The sequence below is a fragment of the Dipodomys ordii genome, unplaced genomic scaffold (assembly GCF_000151885.1).
Source record: "Dipodomys ordii isolate 6190 unplaced genomic scaffold, Dord_2.0 Scaffold151, whole genome shotgun sequence".
Lineage (NCBI taxonomy): Eukaryota > Metazoa > Chordata > Mammalia > Rodentia > Heteromyidae > Dipodomys > Dipodomys ordii.
Genome location: NW_012267367.1, coordinates 3111496 through 3112137, shown reverse-complemented (window position 1 = coordinate 3112137; position 642 = coordinate 3111496). Strand labels below are relative to the sequence as shown.

Below are 642 nucleotides of genomic sequence, written 5' to 3'. Positions count from 1 at the left end.
GCCCCGCCCCGCCCCACCCCGCCCCGCCCCGCCCCACCCCGCCCCGCCCCGCCCCGCCCCGCCCGCCCCGCCCAGGTGTTGATATTTTCCTCCCTTGGTCACGCCCCCAGGCCACGCCGAAGCCCTGGCCACGCCCCCTACAGGAGTTCACAGCGGCCTGACTCGCCGAGCTGTTCAGCTTACCCGCAGGGATTCCCTCTCCAGCCAATCACTGCAGAGCCTCGGGACTGCCCGGAACAAAGATGGCGGGGGGAGGCCTCAGTGAGGGCAGACTGATCTGAACACCCAAGTCCTCAGCCAAACAGCAGAGACGGTGGTGGTAGCGGCGCGGTACGGACCATGGAGGAGAGCAGCAGCTCCGGGAGCGGTGGCGGCGACAGCAACAGCACCGGCGGGCCTGGCGGGGCGCAGCAACGGGAGCTGGAGCGCATGGCTGAAGTCCTGGTGACCGGGGAGCAGCTACGGTAAGGCGAGGGGCGCAGCCCCGGTGGGCTCGCGTTGGCACTGCCAGCCCGTGCCCGCTGCAGCCCTGCGCGCACGCGCACCGGGGCTCTATGCCTCGCGTGTCCCGCGCGGCTCCCAAAGACCGCGGCCGGCGCGCGTGGACGGGGGACCCACGCTGTGTCCGCGCCTAGCGGAAGC

The 642-nt window shown here is 72.4% G+C and overlaps 1 protein-coding gene across 1 annotated transcript in view; it reads left to right on the top strand.

Moving 5' to 3' along the window:
- Positions 1-139: 139 nt before the first annotated feature.
- Positions 140-642, top strand: part of Deptor (DEP domain containing MTOR-interacting protein) — a 133953-nt gene continuing 133450 nt past the window's right edge. The window contains exon 1 of the mRNA XM_013032233.1: positions 140-464. Coding sequence (XP_012887687.1) covers positions 340-464 — 125 coding nt within the window. The 5' untranslated portion in view covers positions 140-339. The remainder of the gene's footprint in view (positions 465-642) is intronic.